Genomic DNA, 19,619 nt, shown 5'->3' with positions numbered 1-19,619 from the left:
AACCTAGCTTGGGAACACATGTGCACAGTCTAGTTCATAATATTTGGTGCAAGTACCATTCTCTAATACGGATTTACATTTTTGCAAGTAAATTTTTACCTGCAATCATAACATATCCAAATTTTCCCTTTTTATTCAATCAGAACTTAGTGTAAAGTACTACAAGTTAGTTCTTCATATTTCATGCTAAGAAAATAATGCAGATTTTCTGCATTTTCAGATTTTTTAATGCTAAAAATAATGTCATCATTAATTAGAAAATTCTAAAATCATTACTTCCACTTTCTTAGGCAAAATATCAATATACTCTCATTTGCCAAATAAATTAAAAGATCCCCTACAAACACAATCTCCTAAATTGTGGTTTTATGGTTTTAATGTTTTATATATGGCAACTATTGATGCTAGTTAAATTTTTAGAATTTTTTTCTTTTTGATTCCCTAGTTGTCTACAAGAACCTTATTAGAGCATGATTCTGCCAGACTTTATGCTGTTTGTTGTTCCAATTAAAACTGTTTAAAACATGAATTTGAAAAATCTTATCTTAACTATAATTTTGTAGCTGAAACTTTTTTTCCCCAAACTTTGCAAACATTCTATGCAACCTGAATTAGTGCTGAGAAAAATGGATCTTAACAGTTGCTCAATGTTCTTCAACAGGTGAAAAGCATAATAAAACATGCTCATCTGAACTCCACCCATTTTCAATTTCAACATAGCAAACCTCCTGTTTATTCTTCGGGCAAATTCAAAATTGTACATATTGGGATTGGTTATTACTGAAGATAATTTATGCAATCATAAGCCAAAGATGCTAAGTAGGCAAAAAGAAAACCATGCAAGTAAGCAAACTCTAACACATATGGACACACCCTGTCAGTATATACATAAAGGCTTGTCACTGTCCTTGGTAGCAGGCACTCCCTGGGCTAAACAGCATCACCATGTCTGTTCGATACAGCTCAAGCAAGCACTATTCTTCCTCCCGCAGTGGAGGAGGTGGAGGAGGAGGAGGAGGAGGATCATCCCTAAGAATTTCGAGCAGCAAAGGCTCCCTTGGTGGAGGATTTAGCTCAGGGGGGTTTAGTAGTGGCTCTTTTAGCCGTGGGAGCTCTGGTGGGGGCTGCTTTGGGGGCTCATCAGGTGGCTATGGAGGATTAGGAGGTTTTGGTGGAGGTAGCTTTGGTGGAGGCTATGGAAGTAGCAGCTTTGGTGGGGGTTATGGAGGCAGCTTTGGAGGGGGCAGCTTTGGAGGTGGCAGCTTCGGTGGGGGCAGCTTTGGTGGAGGTGGCTTTGGAGGAGGCTTTGGTGGTGGATTTGGAGGAGATGGTGGCCTTCTCTCTGGAAATGAAAAAGTAACCATGCAGAATCTGAATGACCGCCTGGCTTCCTACTTGGACAAAGTTCGGGCTCTGGAAGAATCAAACTATGAGCTGGAAGGCAAAATCAAGGAGTGGTATGAAAAGCATGGCAACTCACACCAGGGGCAGCCTCGTGACTACAGCAAATACTACAAAACCATCGATGACCTTAAAAATCAGGTAAGAGGTATTTTTAAATCCAGCTTTAAGTATCTTGTCCATGAAATCCAGACAGATGAATCTTAAATTAAGCACAATGTGGCTGTTCATTATGTTTACCTATGTTACTTTCTTGCTTCAAAAATAACCCAGTCTCATCAAAGATAAACATCTGTGAAAGTATGGTCATGGCAATCTTCATCCAGCATGTGTGCTGCTTGTCTTAAGAGGATGGCAGATTACTAAGAACTTTTGAGGTTTTAATGAGCATACAATGAGTCCACAGTTAAAATATGCTAAGTCATTTACAAATGTAGAAACTGAAAAAGAAATCATGAAATGAATCAGGACAAAATGTTATTCAGACTGATAACAAGCCATATTCAGTACCAACATGGTGAGAAAAATGAATTTTCTAGTATGAAAGTGGGATACTGCTTGCCTCTAAGGAATTTCTGAATTGTACCCATTGTGTACCAGTTCAGAGCATACTTATTTATTAGTATTTATCATGAGTTAAACAAATGCAGGTGTGAGTCAGCCAAAGCATGGCTGAAATACATGGAAATCACATAGTCTAAAAGAGGAGGGCACACTTGCAGGAATACATCTATATAATTCCAGTTAGTTTTCAGAAAGGAATAATTTGTATACAAAAATACAAGACTGGAGAAATTCCAAGAGAACAAATAATTCAAAGCTAAGTATATGGGTAAGCCTGCAATATCTCATATTTAAAATAAAAGATTTTGTAAGAGAACAACATAAAAGTGCAGAGTTCATCTACGCCACTACAAAAGCCATATCTGCATCTGACCTCTTCTTAAGTAACCGTGCCTCTCCCTCCAGATCCTCAACCTAACAACTGATAACGCCAATATCCTGCTTCAGATAGACAATGCCAGGCTGGCAGCTGACGACTTCAGGCTGAAGTAAGTTAAGCGATCATTGTATAATACTATCACAACGAATACATCAGTCGTTTTTAACCTGACTTGGGATGCCCACAATAGCATTTACATTTTCCTGAATTCACCCAAAGTTAAATAGTATTGGAGTTATCTGAGAAATTTTCCATGTCAGTATTACATTTTTGGCAATATTAAAGGAGGAAAACTCATTTTAAAGTAACTGTTAAGCTTTTTTCCATTAAACCACTATTACTCCTAAGTGAACTGTACATGACAAATACTGCCATGACATGAGATCAACTATGTATTTGCTTTTTAACAGTCTCTGCCCAGATACATCTCCCCTATATAAGTTATATTCAGTATTGATATCATGCTTGTTTCAGGTATGAGAATGAGGTAGCTCTGCGCCAGAGCGTGGAGGCTGACATCAACGGACTGCGTAGGGTGCTGGATGAGCTGACCCTGACCAAGGCTGACCTGGAGATGCAGATTGAGAGCCTGACTGAAGAGCTGGCCTATTTGAAGAAGAACCACGAGGAGGTGACACAAAAGTTACACTTTTCCCAGCCAAAGAGAGTTCATTATGGTCCTCGTGTAGCCATTAAATCTTTCTGTTCCTCAAACAGGAAATGAAAGACCTTCGAAATGTGTCCACTGGTGATGTGAATGTGGAAATGAATGCTGCCCCCGGTGTTGATCTGACTCAACTTCTGAATAACATGAGAAGCCAATATGAACAACTTGCTGAACAAAACCGCAAAGATGCTGAAGCCTGGTTCAACGAAAAGGTAAATTAATCTTCCTTTATAGTGAAACTCATGGTGGTTTTATCATTTCAGAATTTCCTCATCTTTTTCCCTGTTTTTAATACTCTAGAGCAAGGAACTGACTACAGAAATTGATAGTAACATTGAACAGATGTCCAGCCATAAATCCGAGATTACTGAATTGAGACGTACTGTACAAGCTCTGGAGATAGAACTACAGTCCCAACTGGCCCTGGTATGTTAACTCTTACGAAATGACTTCAATTTTATCATACAAAGTTTCATGCTCACCTAAGAATATGCAATGCAACAGAAAAATGCAGAGTTGGAGGTAAGAAAGAGAAAAAGTAAAGCTCTATGTTAAAGGAGGAAAAGTACTACTAGCATTGGTCTAAAAGTGCTGAAACTGAAATGGTGCCATTAAACATAAAACAAATTCTGTTCATTTTCTTATTCTTCTATACAAGGCCTTACTAAACAAGTAAGTTTCACTATACTCAATTGAACAAGTAAGTCGCTAAGCCACAAAAAAAATTCGTTTCAGAAACAATCCCTGGAAGCCTCCTTGGCAGAAACAGAAGGTCGCTACTGTGTGCAGCTCTCACAGATTCAGGCCCAGATCTCCGCTCTGGAAGAACAGCTGCAACAGATTCGAGCTGAAACCGAGTGCCAGAATACTGAATACCAGCAACTCCTGGATATTAAGATCCGACTGGAGAATGAAATTCAAACCTACCGCAGCCTGCTAGAAGGAGAGGGAAGGTAAATTTTAAAATGAAAAGTTATCGCAGTTTCTTTTATTCAATATTCCAGATAGCAAGGCTTATCTAAACCCCAAGAAGATGCCAGGGAGTAAGAGGAAGGGAAGAGAGGGGGTAGGGTACAGAAAAAGGAGTATGCAACCGCAATCTCACTTTCTCATGAATATGGCCCAAAATGATTCTTAAGAGTTCTGTGTACACAAAAGTGTTTTCAAAGGATGGGTTTTAAAATACACACCTGGCAGGGTTTTAAAATATATACCTGGCAGGGTTTTATTTTCTCAAGACATGTTTTGCTTATTTTCTAAATTAATGGCAACTGGAAAGCTACCTACCGTTTTCCAACGTTAGAGATAACCGAATGTGACCTCACCCCGTTTAGTTCCGGAGGCGGTGGACGCGGCGGCGGAAGTTACGGCGGCGGCTACGGAGGAGGAAGCTCCGGCGGCGGTTACGGAGGAGGAAGCTCCGGCGGCGGTTACGGCGGCGGCCACGGTGGTAGTTCCGGCGGCGGCTACGGAGGCGGAAGCTCCGGCGGCGGAAGCTCCGGCGGCGGCTACGGGGGTGGAAGCTCCAGCGGCGGCTACGGGGGCGGAAGCTCCGGCGGCGGCCACGGAGGAAGTTCCGGTGGCGGCGGCAGCTCGGGCGGCGGCAGCTCGGGCGGCGGCTTCGGCGGCGGCAGCTCCGGCGGAGGCCACAAGTCCTCTTCTTCTGGGTCCGTGGGCGAGTCTTCATCTAAGGGACCAAGGTCAGCAGAAACTAGCTGGGGTAATCAGAATTAGTTTTAACTTCCTGTAATGGTTTTTTTGCGCTTTAAGCTCTATAGAGTTGTTTTAAAAAATTAAAAATCTTAGAGACGGTTCCCTTTGCATTTGTTCACAAACTACTCTTAACACCAACTGTGAAAAATGGCATGATCAAAATGTTATACCTTAAGCATTTTTTTTTGGACTTAGCAATGTAAAGTTGAAATTTCCTTCTTTTTACAGTATTTGCTTGTTAATTGCTAAGGATCCCTACAGACTGTGTAATTTTTTTTTTTATCATTCACTCAGATACTAACAAAACCAGGGTAATCAAGACAATTATTGAAGAGGTGGCACCCGACGGTAGAGTCCTTTCATCTATGGTTGAATCAGAAACCAAGAAACACTACTATTGAGTGGAACAAGAGGAAAGTCCTCCCTTCACACAGACCATTATATACAGATGCACGGAAAACAAAGTCTCCAAGAAGACACTTCTGTCCTAATGGTCTATGGAAACAGGTTCACTCCCTGAAAATAAGGTGTCTACAAGGTGTTTTGTGGTTTCTGTATTTTCTTCTTTTCACTGTACCAGAAAGTGTTAATGGAAAGAAAAACAACTTTCTGTTCTCATTTACTAACGAGTTTCAATAAACTTTCTTACTGATGCAAACTATCCCAATTTGTCAGAATTTATCTTTACTTAAGTACATAATATTCTTTAAAATTAAAGATTAGTAAACCATAGCAGTAGAAGGTTGATGTATCCAGAAATGCGGAAGACAGAACTATTGCCATACCTTTTCTGAGTTTTTTAATCATGTGTGTTCAGACCACCGTCAGTAAATTCACTAAGTAAAAAAGTCTGTAAATCCCAATATTACTCTTTAAGATACACAATATGGGGAAGACTGCTAGCTCTCTGGCTTTAAATTATTTTCAGTCCTGGAAATTCTGGAATATCTCAAATAAAACCCCCAAAATAACAGTAATTGGAAATTTTATATTTTCTAACTACCTGACTTCTCACATTTGCCTGTTCTTTCTTCCAGTTACTATATTACTTCTTCCCAATTGTTGTATAGCTTGACATACCTTCTGATACCAGCCAAGTAAAATCATATCACCCGCAGCAGAATTATTTGATGTCTATCAGATGAACATGAGAAACACTATCAGGAAGTAGTGATGCCAGTGTAACCAAAAGGATACCACTAGGTCTTTGTCTTCCCCAACTGTGCCCAGTGATCAGGACTAAAGACCTTGTACTTTCATAGTCAGTCCAATCACATTCCTCAGCCAACAAGAACCCAACCAACATTACTTAGTACTCTACTGAGGATCCTATGAAGTGAATGAGCTGGCATGTCCCTTAGACTACGTTGTGTCCTCTGGTGAGTTCTGGGATTACTCATGTCCACCAAGTAGCAGCTTTCCTCAGTATCCTTGATTTGAGCTCCAGATCTGAGCCCTGATCCGCTTGCCATTTGTTGGCACTCCACTGTATAGACACTACCATCTGTAACCCAAATTGATGGCAGGAGCCTTGTTTCACTGGGATGGATTTCCCTATAGTCAAGGCTTCATAACCTACTTAGCACCAAATATTAGCACAGCCCAGAGGCTCTCCATTTTAGTTCCCGTGCCTCTAAATGTCTAAATGCTCACATGCCTCTGGGTATTTGTACCAGCCAACCTTCTTGGGGGCCTGTCTTCTCAGGTCCACTATTGAAGTCCCAACAAGCCACGTTGCGTAAAGCCCTGAAACACTGAAGTCCTTACGTTGCTGTGTAAGGACTCTGAACTCTTACTGTGTAAATAGTGCTATACTGCCTGCTGTTCAGAAAACATCATCTTTTAAAATATGTATTATAAGGTTAACCAAATCCCTGGGACCTATTTTATTTATAATCTGAGATTACCATTCTCCTTATTCTGAAGAAATAGATTTTTTATATTCAATATCACTGATACGAGGCAAGTACACATATGGTACTAGGAGATAGCTGTGCTCGCTATTAAGTTTGTCTCTTCTACCCATTCTGCCCTCCTCCCCCAAGCCACAATCTTAGCAGTCAGAGTCCTCTATGTGGTTGGATGGTGACCCAAACTTTCATTCCTGAAAAGTCTGCATACATCGCGATCCTGTCTTCTTACCATTTCAATCTTGCAATACCTCCTTGAACATTTATATTCTCTCTGATAAAGTAAGTACTTTATCTCTGATAAACAGCTGCTTTCTTGACAGGACTTGGATAACTATGGTTTGTTTTTTGTTTGTTTGTTTGCTTTTTTTTTTTTTAATTGAGACAAAATCTCACTGTGTTGCCCGTGCTGGTCTTGAACTGGGCTCAAGCAAACCTACCACCTCAGTCTCTGAGTAGCTGGGATTATAGGCACATGCTACAGTGCCCAACACTATGGTTTAATAACAATAATCTGTCTAAACAAGCAACTTGACTTTAATAAGCACATTGGTATTTATAGTAAAAAAAATTACAGAATTTTAAAAAAAATTATTAAATAGCACAGGGCACTATTTTTACCAAATAAATTTGCATGTACCCATTAATCAAAAAATTCTGTATGCATTCTTACAGATCCTAAAGTCATTACAGAATCCTGCTATTTAAGCAGGGTAGTGCCCAATTAGATTGGCAGAGCCAATTTGGCACCTATGTGGAAAAATAATACACAATAAAAGCTTGTTTCTCCAAAGATGTTCTCTCATGATGCTAAAGGCCGAAAAGCTTTGTACCCTAACCCCTTAACTTGGTGCCCATGTTGGCTTCATATTTTGTTGAGGGATGAAAAAATTGCCTTTGTTATGTTCATCTTTATCAAGGGGAAGTAGCTCGATTTTGGTTTAATGAAATAGAGTGCAATCTAATATTTCTCTCTATATTGCATCTTGAGACTGGGAAATTAGGGAAAGAGCTTTTCATGGTTAATGAGCATGCATCTGAAAGGGTGACACAATAAAAGCTTGTTTCTCCAAAGATGTTCTCTCATGATGCTAAAGGCCGAAAAGCTTTGTACCCTAACCTTGGTGCCCATGATGGCTTCATATTTTGCTTAGGAGTGAAAAAATAGCTTTGTTAGGGTCATCTTTATCAGGGAAGTAGCTCGATTAAGGTTAATGAAATAGAGTGCATCTAATATTTCTCATCTATATTGCATCTTGAGAATGGGAATTAGGGAAAGAGCTTATTCATGGTTATGAGCATGCATCTGAAACACAGTAATCCCTGGACTTCCTATCCTGGCACTGGCATTTACAAATTATGTAACTTTTGGACAAGTTACTTCAACCCTTCTGAGTCTGTTTACTTATCTATACAATAAAGATAGCTACCTTATATGAGGTAGTTGTGGTTACACTAAGCTTGACAATGAAAATAATGATGGTAATAATAGCCTTTAAATCACACCAAGCATTGTTCTGAGTAATTTAATGATGGATGGATAGATAAGTAGGTAGGTGGGTAAGTGGGTGGATGGATGGATGGATGGATGGATAGATAGATAGATAGATAGATAGATAGATAGATAGATAGATAGATAGATAGATAAAGATAGGTAGGTAGATGCAGTACATGTAATATTTATATGAGCTCATTTAAGCTTAACTACCCTACAGTTTATTTTCAACACAGAACCATAGTTATCCTTTTAAAATGTAAGTCTAATTATATTCAATCAAATTGTAAGTCTAGTTATATTTGATCAAAGTTCTTTGATGTCTCTCCATTTCTCTTTTGATGTTACCTTGGTTAATATTCTTCAACAAGATGGTCTTCCTTACCTCCTTCAAGCCTTTGCACAGTTGTCACCTTCTCTTTGAGACCTACCCGGATTTTCTGCTTAAAATTTTACCTCCCAATCTCCCAACTCTCCTATCTGCTCCACTTTTTTTTTTTATTATTATTATACTTTAAGTTCTAGGGTACATGTGCAGAACGTGCAGGTTTGTTACACAGTTATACGTGTGCCATGTTGGTTTGCTGCACCCATCAACTCATCATTTACATTAGGTATTTCCCCTAATTCTATCCCTCTCCCAGCCTCCCACCCCATGACAGGCCCCGGTGTGTGATATTCCCCGCCCTGTGTCCATGTGTTCTCAGTGTTCAACTCCCACCTATGAGTGAGAACATGTCGTCTGTGGTTTTCTGTCCTTGTGATAGTTTGCTGAGAATGATGCTTTCCAGCTTTATGTCCCTGAAAAGGAATGAACTCATCCATTTTTATGGCTGCATAGTATTGCATGGTGTACATGTGCCACAGTTTCTTAATCCAGTCTATCATTGATGGACATTTGGGTTGGTTCCAAGACTTGCTATTGTGAATAGTGCCGCAATAAACATACGTGTGCATGTGTCTTTATAGTAGCACGATTTATAATCCTTTGCATATACACCCAGTAATGGGATCGCTGGGTCAAATGGTATTTCTAGTTCTAGATCCTTGAAGAATTCCCACCCTGTCTTCCACAATGGTTTAACTAATTTACACTCCCACCAACAATGTAAAAGTGTTCCTATTTCTCCACATCCTCTCCAGCATTTGTTGTTTCCTGACTTTTTAATGATCGCCATTCTAACTGGGGTGAGATGGTGTCTCATTGTGGTTTCAATTTGCATTTCTCTGATGACTAGTGATGATGAGCATTTTCTCATATGTCTGTTGGTTGCATAAACATCTTCTTTTGAGAAGTGTCTGTTCATATCCTTTACCCACTTTTTGATGGGGTTGTTTGTTTTTTTCTTGTAAATTTGTTTAAGTTCTTTGTAGATTCTGGATATTAGTCCTTTGTCAGATGGGTCGATTGCAAAAATTTTCTCCCATTCTGTAGGTTGCCTGTTCACTCTGAAGAAAGTTTCTTTTGCTGTGCAGAAGTTCTTTAGTTTAATTGGATCCCATTTGTCTATTTTCGCTTTTGTTGCCATTGCTTTTGATGTTTTAGTCATGAAGTCTTTGCCCATGCCTGTGTCCTGAATGGTATTGCCTAGGTTTTCCACATTTTCTTTTTTTCGCAGCACTGTTTCCAACTTACTATACAATGTATTTATTATTAGTCATCCTTTTCCCCTGCTAGACAGTACACTCCAGAAAGACAACGATTGATCTTCGTCTACTTTGTCCATTCATGTATCCTGAGGCACTAGAACAGTGACTAACACAGGTTAGGTACCAAAAATAGAGTTTTCGAAGGAATGAACTCTATGACATATATACTACTATTATGTACATTTTACAGATGAAGAAACTGAAGCACAATTTAATTCATCACTGGAACTAAGAGTGTAGGAAATGATTATATATAAATGGACATTAGTATATGATAAAGGAAGAATCTAAAACACTAAGAAAGTAAGGTTTATTCACTAAATGATAAACTATTAAACCCATAACATACATACCAGAAATAATCCAAATGAATGTTTTAAACATCCATATAAGTAGTAAAAGAAAAGCAGAAAAAATGTGTAATCACATTTTTAAATTTTGAAATAATTATAGACTCATTGGAAGTTGCAAAAATAGTAGAGTCCAGTGTACTCTTGACTCACCTTCCCCAAATAGAGACATCTTCTATAGGCTAGGGTATAATATCTAAAATTTAAAAATTGGCATTGGTACATCACTGTTTAACTACAGAGCTTGCTCAGTTTTTGTTTTTCCTGACCTGCATGTGTGCGTGTGTGTCTATGCAATTGTACCCCATGTATGGTTACAATTTTTGTAACCACCACCCAAATCAAGATACAGAACCATTCCATAAGCACAAAAGAACTCCTTAATGTTACCTTTTTGTATTCACATGTATATTTCAACACTCCCTTCCCAGTTCCTGGCCCCTGGCAACTACTAATCTCCATCTCTATAGTTTTACCATTTAGAGAATGCTATGTAAGTGTAATCACACAGTAGGTAACCTTTTGAGACTGAACATCTATGTACACGTTTTTGTGTGAACATACGTTTTCATTTCTCTGGGATATATGTCCGAGCACATAATTGCTAGGTCATATGGTAGGTGCATGTTCAGTTTTGTAAGAAACTGCCAAACTGTTGTCCAGAGAAGCTGTACCACTTTATATTGCCACCAGCAATAAATGAGAGAGCCATTTTTTCTGCATCCTCACCAGTATTTGGCATTATCAGTATTTTTCTAATAGGTATGTAGTTATAGCTCACTAAAGTTTTAATTTGCATTTCCCTAATGGAAAATGATGTTGAATAGCTTTTCTTTTTTTTATTTTTTCTTTTTTTGAGACAGAGTCTTGCTCTGTCACCCAGGCTGGAGTGCAGTGGCACGATCTCGACTCACCGCAATCTCTGCCTCCCAAGTTCAAGCGATTTTCCTGCCTCAGCCTCCTGAGTAGCTGGGATTACAGGCACGCACCACCATGCCCAGCTAATTTTTGTATTTTTAGTAGAGATGGGATCTCACCATGTTGGCCAGGCTGGTCTCGAACTCCTGACCTCAGGTGATCCACCCGCTTCAGCCTCCCAAAGTCTTGGGATTACAGGCGTGAGCCACTGCGTCTGGCCTGAATAGCTTTTCATGTGGCTATTTACCATCTGTATCTCTCTTTGGTGAAACATTGTTCATGTATTTTGACCATTATATAGCCCATTTGTATCTCACTGTGTTCTTTTTGCTTAGGATTACTTTGGCTATTCATGATCTTCATTGGTTCCATATGAATGTTGGAATAGTTTCTTCTAATTCTGTGAAAAATTACATTGGTGATTTGATAGGAATAGCATTGAACCTGTAGATCACTGTGGGCGTATGGTCAGTTTAACAATATTGACCCAATCTCATTATTCACCCAATCCATGAGCACAGGATGTTTTTTCCATTTGTTTGTGTCATCTATTGAAAGTCACCATCAAAACAATTTTAAAAAGCCAGAAACTGGGAGAAAAATTCACAAAATACGAATCTTATAAAGGACTGCCATATAGAATATAAACATAAAAATCTACAACTCAATAACAAGAAAAAAAAACCACAAACCAATTTAAAAATGGACAAAAGATTTGAACTGATACTTTATCAAACAAGAGATACAAATGGCAAATAAGCACACAAAGAAGATGCTCGACATCATTAGTCATTAGGGAAATACACATTCTAAACGTACCACTATACGACTATTAGAATGACTCAAAGAAATTTTTCTGATGGACAATACCAAGTGCAAGTAGGGATTCTGAGCAACTGGAACCCTCATAGATTGCTAGTGGGAATGCAAAATTATAGTTTGGCAGTTTCTCATCATGTTAAACATAGACTTAATATACAATCTAGCAATCTCACTCATAGACATTTATCCAAGAAAAACAAAAATATCTACATAAAGACCTACGAGGAAAATTTAGAGCAGCTTTATTCATAATCATGAGATCTGAAAATAGCCCAGATGCCAATAAACTAGTGAATGGAAAAATATATGGTACACCCATATATGAAATGCTACAAAAGAAACAGACCACATTACATCTTGAAATTCAAAAGCACTATGCTAAGTGAAAGACGCTAGACTCAGAAGGCTACATGCTATAGCTCATTGATACCACATTCAAGAAAAAGTCAAACTGGAGGGCTAAAAACAGATCAGAGATTGTCAGAGGGCAAAGGGAGTGTGTTTACCACAAAGAGGCATAAGAGAATTTTTTGGAATGGTGGAAGTATTCTCATATTCTCTATCTTGTTTATGGTGGCCATTGTACAACTGAATTTGTTTGTCAAAATTAATAGAACTATACACCAAAAAAGGGTAAAGTTTACTGTATGCACATTAAACCTCAAAAAACCTGACTTTAAAAAAAAACGAAAATTAAAAACAGCAATTGAACATTTAGCTTTTTATTTTTCTAGTGTGGTTAGTTTCTGCCGTATTTTCAGCTCCAAGAAAATAAAGCTTGTACTCTGAGTACTAAAGAGCATGAAAATTTCTTTATGGCAAAAAAAAAAAAAAAAAAAAAAAAAAAAAAGCACAGGTAAATAATTTCCTTATAATGGATTTTTTAATGATCAAATTTTATGAATCATATTCTTAATCTATAGAACCAAGGGATTAATTAAAGTTGAACCATAGCCTGCCTGTAATCACACATGTTTATATTTGTGCAGCCTGTTATTAGAAAGAAAAGATGGAGGTGTCATAACGCACAACCTTTAAAACTCCTGCTTCTCCTGGAATGTTGTTTTGGTAGTTGGTTTGGGAATGTGAATGAGTAATGTTTGGACAACTGGATTGCTTATGGTGGAGAGAGATAAAAGGAGTTGGTATGTAATCACTACTTGATGCCAAGCCAAAAGAAATGTAGAAACTCACAGCAATGTCTCCTGTCATTTAGGTGTATCCTCACCCTTCTATACTCCATGGTGATCTCCCTGTCAAGATTTTTCTCCAGTCAAAAGTCCATCTGCCACTTTCTCTTTGGAAAAAGAATGAGTAACAATCTCGCTACTGCCCATCACCCATTCCCTTTCACCGACATCTCCCCAAACCCACGTATCATTTTCTGCCTTTAAAAAATAACTGGAATTGATATAAATCAACCCAACGCCTATCATAGACCTTGGTTCACAGTATGCATTAAAATATGTATTGGTTGATCATTCACTCAGCAGTGTCAAGCTCTGTGCCAGGCAACAGGGATTCAAAATAATGAACGAAACACAATCCTTGACTTCAAAGAACTCAGAAATAGATGTACCACTACACAGACATGGTAGAAAGCACTACACAGAAGTAAGCCCAGGTTGCCATGGGAGCTTGACAATGCAATAGTCCTCCCTGTACAATTCAGATGGTCTCTAGCAACCTATGCCTTCCAAAATGTCTACAGGTAATCTACATACACTTTCAAATTAAACTTTCTATTATTTCACTGTTTTTTCATCTGCCCTGTCAGTAGAGCTGATTACCTTCTGCAAAAATGGGGACAAAGACTACGATATCACATCTCGGCAGGAATACCATGCTTTACAGTACTTATTTGTGGAAACTGTGTTAAGAGGGGAAAAATGAAATAAGCACAATGTAATTTCCACTCTGTTCTAATTATGGAAAGCCATTTAAACAGTAATAAGACTCTATTGTTCATAAATACTATTTAGAATTATAATTATCTCCATGTGCGGGATACTGTGTTATGTGGTAAGGACATACCAAAGTATGTCAAGAAGTAATATGGAAGAACAGTGTGACACTGTGTATGTGCACAGATCTTTGCAATTCTCAATATACTTACACCTCTATGTAGAAATCATCTTCAGAACAACCCTGGGACATATGCAGGGTCCAGAAATATGTAATGATTTCCCCAAAGTCTCATGGATAGCAGGTGGCAGAGCTAGGTCTTATATCTGGGATTTCTGATTTCAAGCCTACAGCTCCTTCCTCTACAGCAGTGATTACTAGACATTTCTTATTACAGTAAAAACACTTGAGTATGCACCCCCAAGATGTCCATATTTATTTTAAAATTATATAAAATATATGTGTGTGTATGTGTGTATATATATATATACACACACTATCAGATAGCTCAATGCACAACATGTATTTAGCACAAAGATTGTAGACCCAAATCCTTACTTTAAATAATTTTTTTGAGAACTCCAAATTTTATCAGCTGATTTCTTGTGGAATATAATACCACCATTATGATGATGATTGTATTGTATATTACCCAATAATGTGGCTGACAAAGAACTCTTAACAGAAGTGGAAGTATTAGCTCTCCCATTTTTTTGTTCTTCAATCATGCTTTCATGATTCTGTTATCTTCCAGTTGCCATTTCTTTGCACTTATCTGTTTTGGTGGGGAGGGGGGATTCGCTCCATCAAAAGCAGCAAATACAATCCTGAAATACAAGGGACATAAACTGCAAGGTCGCAGTGCATTGCAAGCAAATGAAGATGTCACTATCCACTTCTCTACATTGTGGAGTGACCATTCTTTTCTCAGAATATCTTTTGAGCTGATTGAGAAGAGAGATTGATGTAAAGATAAAATCAGAATCCCAGTGTCATTCTTATATTAAATATGAAAAAGTTTAGTTTAATTCTTACTTTCTAATATAAAAACTTCAATAGAAGTTCTGACAACCTCTTCCTCCCACCCAATGGGTTGCCTGCATCTCCTAAAAGTACATACTTGGAGACCAGTGCTCTGTAGTGATCAGCCCTGCTCCTTCCTATATTTTGCCAGTAGTTCTGACTTACATTCTTTTTTTAAAGCAAATATTTTAATTCACCCCCTTTACTATTGAGAAATGAAATTCATAAGTAATATATCCTTCCAACACACAGTTTATCCTAGTATATGGAGGAGGAGCAGGGGTGGGTACTATATCACATGTATAAAACATATATTAACATATATAAAACATAACTATCACATGTATAAAACACATACTTATCATTTCTGTGTTTCATATATATATATAAAAAATATAGAAACTGGCCTGGCATGGTGGCTCATGCCTGTAATCCTCGCACTTTGGAAAGCTGAGGCGGGTGGATCACGAGGTCACGAGTTCAAGACCAGCCTGGCCAACATGGTGAAACCCCGTTGCCACTAAAAATACAAAACTTAGCCAGGTGTGGTGGCACACGTCTGTAATCCCAGCTACTCAGGAGGCTGAGGCAGGAGAATTGCTTGAACCTGGGAGGTGGAGGTTTCAGTGAGCCGAGAGCGCACCACTGCACTCCAGCCTGGGCGACAAGAGCAAGACTCATCTCAAAAAGGAGAAAAGAAAAGAAAAGAAAAATAAACTGTGCATGGGAAGGTTATATTATCTATGATTATAATCTATCATGTGTAGAAAGGTTAATGATAGATATAAAAAAAAATGGAAGGAAAGTTACTTGTAATAAAATTATTTGCATTTCAATATGGAAATGTTCGAGCATGATTGTACCAGAAGATGTAATGAAGTAGTCAAATGATTGCATCTATATGCAAAATCAATGTGAATGCAAAAAGGTACAAATGAAGAGACTGATAAAACATGGGCACATCACTGACTTAAATACAATGAGTAGCAATGTTGTTGGTGACAGGATTTTTTAAACAACTCTTGACCAAATTCTGGGCAAAATAAGCTCAAGTACAATCTTCCTTGATTTATAAAGCAATAACATTCCTGAAAAATTCAGTTACAACTTTGCAAAAAAAAAAAAAAACTTTTTGTTTTTACATAAATTAGAATTTGTTTCCAGATTCAGGTAATTATAAACAGGTTTTTCACCTTCATGAATAGCTCATGGTTCAAAAGTCATGTGGAACACAGGACAATTCCTTGATGTCCAGCACTGTATCATGCATTTCAGTATGTCTGGCATCCCTCCCCGACCCCAAATGCCAGCAACAACCCCTATCATTATGATGACCACATGTGCACACATTCACACATAGACACACACAGACACACACACACACACACTTCCAAAATATGCCCTCAGCAGCAGTACCCCTTGCACAGAGATTGAGGACTAGGCTTCACTGCTGGTGTGTCAAGAGTCTCCAGAGAGGCCAGATGCAGTGGTTCACGTCTGTAATCCCAGCACTTTGGGAGGCCAAGGTGGGCAGATCACATGAGGCCAGGAGTTCAAGACCAGCCTGGGCAACATAGTGAAACCCCATCTCTACTAAAAAATACAAAAATTAGCTAGGCGTAGTGGCAGGTACCTGTAATCCCAACTACTCAGGAGGATGAGGCATGAGAATCCCTTGAACCTGGGAGGTGGAGGTTGCATTGAGCCGAGATCGTGCCACTGTACTCCAGCCTGGGAGACACAGCGTAGGAAAAAATCTTGTCAGCATGTCCCTGGAAACACCTTGGGTAGTCCTTTTGTAAACTAGATTTTAATCTCAGCGAGGTTAGGTCTGTCTGCCCTACTCATAGGTAGCTGTAACCCCACACCTAGCACAATTCTCAACACACAAGTTGAGGCTCAATAAATATCGGTTAAGCCAGTGACAAAATCAGTGAGTCACCTACAAGCGAGTACATGGACTACAAGACCTCCCAAGGCAAATCCAGGGATGCTGGGGTTTAAAAACATGGAAAAAATAATTCATGCCATCCAGGCTCTCCCAAATGCTAAGAACTTTTCTAGCTCTCCATCTTCATGACTTCCTTCATGGCAAATACCTAAACTTGGTTAAAGACTGCCCCCCAATAATAGCAGCTTCCCCCACAGCAGGTAATTTAGGGGCTTGAGACACTGGATCATAACCAGTGAGGACACTTCTAAGTGCAAATCTGGGTAATGTCACTCAAATGCCTTCCAATTCACCCACTGGGGCTATTTGTTCCCCTCTTTCTAAGGGACCAAGAGAAGGACTGAAATAAACAGTAACCTATGGGAGCTTCATAAAAACTGCAAACGCTGGGGCAAAGAAAACCCTCCCCACCATGAACAGAGCAGAGGAATGATGTAGCAGAAACAGCTGTGTCCAACAACGGATGAAGCAGCTGAACTACATCAAGGGCTTGGTGCACCAGCCCTTTTCAGAACAATCATCCCCAGGACCTTGCCAGGAGGAAGGTAGGGATTTGGAGTTCCTGAGACTTTAATTCAGTGGGTGAAATACATTCATTCATTCATTCATTCATTCATTCATTCAACAAGCATCATTGAGGCAGACAATGTGCTAGGCCATGGAAATAATAAGTTAAGACATAGCCATTCCCTGTGATACATGCCATAGTAAATGTACATGTCAGGGGCTAAGGACCATGGAAAAGGCACCATGGCATCTAAATCAGAAAGGAATGTCAGAGAAGGTTTGCTAGAAGATGTGGCTCTTGAACTGAGCCTTGGTGGATAGTAGAAATTAAATATTTTTAACAGTTGGGAAGAGCACTATAGAACAACTGAGGGCATAGTTACAAATGCTACACTGAGGTACCCAACTTCAAAACTGTGATCCATATAATATCTCTACAGAATCTTTATTTGTTTGTTGTTGTTGCTGTTTGTTTTTGAGATAAAGTCTCACTCTGTTGCCACGGCTCACTGCAGCCTCTACCTTCTGTGCTCAAGAAATCCTCCTGTCTCATCTCCCGAATGACACCACAGATGCATGCCACCATGCCTCGCTAATTTTTTGTTGTTTGTTTTTTGAGATGATAGACTCACTCTATCGCCCAGGCTGGAGTGTAGTGGCATGATCTTGGCACACTACAACCTCCAACTCCCAGGTTCAGCCTCAGCCTCTCGAGTAGCTGGGATCACAGGTACACGTGACCACCCCCAACTAATTTTTGTAGTTTTGGTAAAGACGGGGTTTTGCCATGCTGGCCAGGCTAGTCTCAAACTCCTGACCTCAAGTGATCCACTCACCTCAGCCTCCCAAAGTGCTGGGATTACAGGCATGAGCCATAGGACCCAGCCCAGAATCTTTATTTCTGATCACCTTCGGTAGTAGGGTATTGATGGTTGATGATATAATCCCAGAAGACAGCACAACACAGTGAAAAAACCACAGCTGCAAATGCTAGCACCATCACTCACCATTTGTAAACAATCCATTTCTTTGCCTTTTCTAGCTTCTAGAAGCCACATGCATGTCTTGTCTCATGGCCCCATCCTTCATCTTCAAAGCCAGCAGCGTAGCATCTTCCAATCTCTGTCTCTGCTTCCATTGTCCCATTGCCTTTTCTGATTCTGACACTCCTTACTCCTTCTAAGGACCCTTATGATTATATTGGGTCCACCCAGATAATCCAGGATAATCTTCCCATCTTAACATCTGTAATTTAATCATATCTGTAACGTTTCTTTTGCCATGGAAGGTAATGTATTCACAGGTTCTGGGGGGTTAGGACGTGGACATCTTCGGTAGGGGCATTATTTTGCCTGTCTCAAGAATCATCTTTAATTCTTCTCTCTTTTTGTCCTCCCCATCCTTACCACAGCTATTTAGTACCAGGTGCAATAAAGACATTCTCCAAAATTATCCCAATTCCATCCACTTCTATCTTAACTACCCTGGCTCATCTGAATTACTGCAACTGGCTTTGTAATGGTTTCCCCACACACACTCTCACTCCCCTCCCATCCATTCTCCATCACTCCTCTACTTAAACTTCTCAATGGCTTCCCTTTATGCTTGGGTTCAAATTCAAAATCCCTAGCCTGGTCCAATAAATCTCTTCATGGGCCGCCCTCTGCAGTCCTGTCTCCCTGCACACTCACCACCAGCAATACTGGTTTTCTTCCAGTTCCTTGATGGCACCATACCCTTCCCTTCTCAAGCTAAAAGAAAAAAAAAATTATTTGTATTTTCTTCCCCTCCCAAAATGCCTCTTCGCCCACCCCCTACTCCCTTGCCTAGCAATCTCTTTCTCATCTTTCCAGTATCAGCTTAATGTCATTTCTTCAAAAGAATTGCCTTAATCTAAACTACGTCCTCACCTAATAGCTTCCTGTTCCTTCCTTCCTTAATTTTTAACACGATTTATAATTTTATGCTTATTTGCTTAAAGCTCAACTCCCCAATAAACAATAAGTTCCATGAGAGGTGAGAAGGCATCTATTTTCTTCCCCTTGGTACGACCTGCCACTAACGCAATGCCTGGCACATAATAGGTGTTCATTGGATCCAAAAAAAAAAAAGTGTTGGGCACTAGGCTTAGAACCTGGGTGACAAAATAATCTGCACAGCAAACCCCTGTGATACAAGTTTACCTATATAACAAACCTGCACATGTATCCCTGAACCTAAAAAAAACGTTTTAAAAAATATGTACTCGTTAAATTTTTCTTGACTGAACAAATGAGTGAATGAATGAATGACACCTGATAGCAGAACTGTGGCCAAAATTTTATTTTGCTATTAAGTCGAAATTCTGCAAAGAATTTGTAAGAA

The 19,619-nt window shown here is 39.2% G+C and overlaps 2 protein-coding genes across 3 annotated transcripts in view; one reads left to right on the top strand and one right to left on the bottom strand.

Annotated features, from left to right (window-relative positions):
- The window catches only part of LOC126938621 (eukaryotic translation initiation factor 1), a 1,120,764-nt gene that overhangs the window by 790,172 nt on the left and 310,973 nt on the right, over positions 1-19,619 (bottom strand). The gene's annotated exons all lie outside the window — the stretch shown is intronic.
- On the top strand, positions 909-5,385 carry KRT10 (keratin 10). 2 transcript variants are annotated; one of them, XM_050762673.1, is made up of 8 exons: positions 909-1,542; positions 2,371-2,453; positions 2,819-2,975; positions 3,062-3,223; positions 3,312-3,437; positions 3,747-3,964; positions 4,346-4,711; positions 5,019-5,385. In XM_050762673.1, exons 1-8 carry the CDS (start codon positions 946-948, stop codon positions 5,023-5,025), a joined length of 1,716 nt encoding a protein of 571 aa, XP_050618630.1. In that variant the 5' UTR covers positions 909-945; the 3' UTR covers positions 5,026-5,385. The 2 variants fall into 2 exon arrangements, with proteins under 2 accessions (XP_050618630.1, XP_050618631.1); XM_050762674.1 differs by having other exon boundaries at positions 4,346-4,731.

Source organism: Macaca thibetana, chromosome 16 (genome assembly GCF_024542745.1).
Source record: "Macaca thibetana thibetana isolate TM-01 chromosome 16, ASM2454274v1, whole genome shotgun sequence".
NCBI classification, from domain to species: Eukaryota; Metazoa; Chordata; class Mammalia; order Primates; family Cercopithecidae; genus Macaca; species Macaca thibetana.
This window is presented reverse-complemented; position numbering and strand designations above follow the sequence as displayed.